Source organism: Macrosteles quadrilineatus, unplaced genomic scaffold (assembly GCF_028750875.1).
Source record: "Macrosteles quadrilineatus isolate MER2022 unplaced genomic scaffold, UCM_ALF_1.0 Scaffold_8__2_contigs__length_117827958, whole genome shotgun sequence".
Classification (NCBI taxonomy): domain Eukaryota; kingdom Metazoa; phylum Arthropoda; class Insecta; order Hemiptera; family Cicadellidae; genus Macrosteles; species Macrosteles quadrilineatus.
The window spans coordinates 63,972,344-63,975,421 of NW_026542601.1; the positions used below are offsets into that span (position 1 = coordinate 63,972,344).

General features: G+C 39.0%; 1 protein-coding gene across 1 annotated transcript; it reads left to right on the forward strand.

Annotated features, from left to right (window-relative positions):
• Nucleotides 1-403: 403 nt before the first annotated feature.
• On the forward strand, nucleotides 404-2,743 carry LOC129000435 (uncharacterized protein K02A2.6-like). The gene has a single exon (XM_054427399.1). The coding sequence runs from the start codon at nucleotides 404-406 to the stop codon at nucleotides 2,741-2,743; it is 2,340 nt and encodes a 779-aa protein (XP_054283374.1).
• The last annotated feature ends 335 nt before the right edge of the window (nucleotides 2,744-3,078 follow it).

Consider the following 3,078-nt stretch of genomic DNA (forward strand, 5'->3'; position numbering starts at 1 on the left):
ATGTTGAAGTCAAACTCCAACTCAGAGATAATGAAAAACCAGTTTTTACTAGGGAACGTGATGTCCCTTTCGCTTTAAGAGAGAGAGAGTAGAAAAGGAACTTACAACCCTCGAGTCTCAAGGAATCATAACTCCAGTCGCATCAAGTGATTGGGGGTCACCATTGGTTGTTATCCCAAAGCCAGATGGAGGAGTCAGACTATGCGTAGATTACAAGTGTGGGGTTAATTCAAAACTTGTCTCATCTAACCACCCCATTCGACGCATTGATGATGTCCTACATAGTCTCCGCGGATCAAGATACTTCTGTAAGTTGGATCTTCATAAGGCTTATTTGCATCTAAAAGTCGATGAAGAGGGAAGTAAGATTCAAACAATATCAACCCATAAAGGAATGTTCAACATGAATCGTCTCAGTTTTGGAATAAAAACAGATCCTTCTGAGTTTAATCGAATTTTATCACAACTACTAAACGGATTATCAAAGGTAGAAGCATACTTTGATGATATCATTTGTCACGGTGAAACTCTCGAAGAGTGTATGAAGAACCTTATTGCATGTTTGGAATGTCTCAAGAAGAATGATCTACATCTTAACAGAACAAAATGTGTTTTCTTCAAGGAAAGTATTAATTACCTTGGACATGTGGTGTCATTCAATAAGATTCAAAAATGTCCTAAAAAGGTTGAAGCAGTTACTCAGATGCCTCACCCTCGAAATGTTGATGAGTTAAGACGCTTTCTTGGCTTAGTTACATACTATGCAAAATTCATTCCTGACTTCTCTTCAAAAACACATCCGCTACGATGTTTGCTTAGAAAAGCAGAACAATTCTTTTGGTCAGCTGCTGCTGAAGCCTCATTTCTGAATCTGAAATCTGAACTTTGTAGTGATACAGTTCTTATTCCTTTCGACCCATCAAAACCAGTTATTCTTACAACAGATGCTAGCCCAACTGGAATTGCTGCAATACTCAGTCATGATATCGATGGTCAAGAAAGACCAATTGCATATGCATCCAGAGCATTGACCCAGGCTGAAACCAATTACAGCCAACTTGATAGAGAAGCTCTAGCAATCATCTACGCAGTCACCCATTTTTACAATTACGTTTTTGGTAAAAGATTCACTCTCGTCACCGATAATGAACCATTGTCACATATCTTTCATCCAGGACGTGCTCTGCCACGAATGACATCATCTCGCTTATTGCGTTATTCTTCATTCCTCAGTGGTCTTGACTATACAGTCCGATGCAAGAAAGGGAAAGACAATGAAAACGTGGATTGTTTGTCTCGAAGCCCAGTTCAATCGTCAATTTCATCTGAACTAACATTCGACAAAGAAATAAACACAATCAATGCAGAAACCTTACTTCAAATCTCCAGCACAGTGATAACCGCAGAAACAATCAAAGAAGAAACAGCAAAAGACCCTGAGCTTCAAGTTCTTTTGCATGAACTGAAAAATAGTCGCAAAGATAGCCCTTACATGATCTCAGACAACATACTTTTCCGATCAGATCGAGTCGTAATTCCCAAATGTCTTCAAAGTCAAATTCTAAATGAGCTCCATGAATCACACCTCGGAATTACTAAAATGAAACAGCTTGCTAGAAGATATGTATATTGGGAAGGTATGGACAAAGACATAGAAAGATTAGTGAAAAGCTGTGAAGCTTGTGCTAAAGTTCGTCACAATCCACCAAAAGCTCCGGTTCATCCGTGGGATCAGCCCGATGATAACTGGGAAAGAGTGCATATTGATTATGCCGGTCCATTGGATGGAAATTATTTCCTCATGTGTGTAGATGCTAAATCAAAGTGGGCAGAAGTTCGCATTCTTCGAAATGCTCCTTCCTCAGCAACGACGATGGCACTACTTGAAAACATTTTCTCAGTCCATGGGTACCCCTCGTTCTTAGTCTCGGACAATGCCACTATATTCAAAAGTGAGGAATTTATCAACTACTGTAAAGAACGTGGGATTTTCCAAAAATTTACTGCTCCTAACCATCCTGCAACAAATGGCCTGGCAGAACGAAACATACAAACCTTAAAGAGAAGACTTATTGCTGCTGCCGATGATCCAACCCCAATTACCACAAAGCTACAAAACATTATGTTCAGATATCGAGCAACACCTTTGGCATCAGGCAAGACTCCAGCAGAGTTGTATTTGAACAGGAAGATTCGGATTAGACTTGACACACTTCTCCCTAACCCAAAGGCAAAGCTTCCATCAAAATCGATTGCTCCTCTTCGCGTCCGCTCTCTTAAAGTGGGGGAGAGGGTTCAGGCAAGAGTTCACCTGGGAAATAAAGACATATGGCAGTTTGGTACAGTCAAGAGAAAATTAGGTCAATACCATTACATTGTTGAATTGGATTCTGGACGAAATTTAAAACGACACATAAATCAATTGATTTTGGCTCTTGTATCCAAGAAGAAAGTTACCTTTACAACACAAAACAAACAAGATAGTTCTGTTGTTCCAAGAAGGATTCCTATTATAGACTGTCAAGCACCACCACAAGAGATCCATCCAGAGTCTGAATCAAATACAAACAATCCAACAGAACTAGACGGTACTCTAAGGGAAGAAAATCTAGACAGACCTCAAGCCACAGAACAAAAAGAAAACAAATTAACTCATCCTTCCAGACAGCGCAAGGTTCCGTCCTATCTTAAGGACTTTGCTCTCCAGCGATTAAGTGGGGGAGAATGTTATGAACATATGTAGTTGTTACCATAGCAACCAAAATGTGTATTATCAAATGCTGTTTACTATTCTATTCTGATCTTTAATATAACACAGTTACTTCTATTTCAACACTCTGTCTTTTTTATATTCTAATATTCCACTCGAAAGTCATCTCAATTCCAAAGGATATTTATCTTAGTTTTATTGTATTAAGTTCAAAATATTTTATAATATTGTTTCTAGTTTGTGTTAAACGTTACTTATGCCTCATTGACCAACTATTGACAAGGGATTGCAGGGACTATTCGGATATGCAGGAAAACACTAGAAATATCTCGGCCTAGTTCCGATTTATAGGCTAGTGTTCGAAGAGC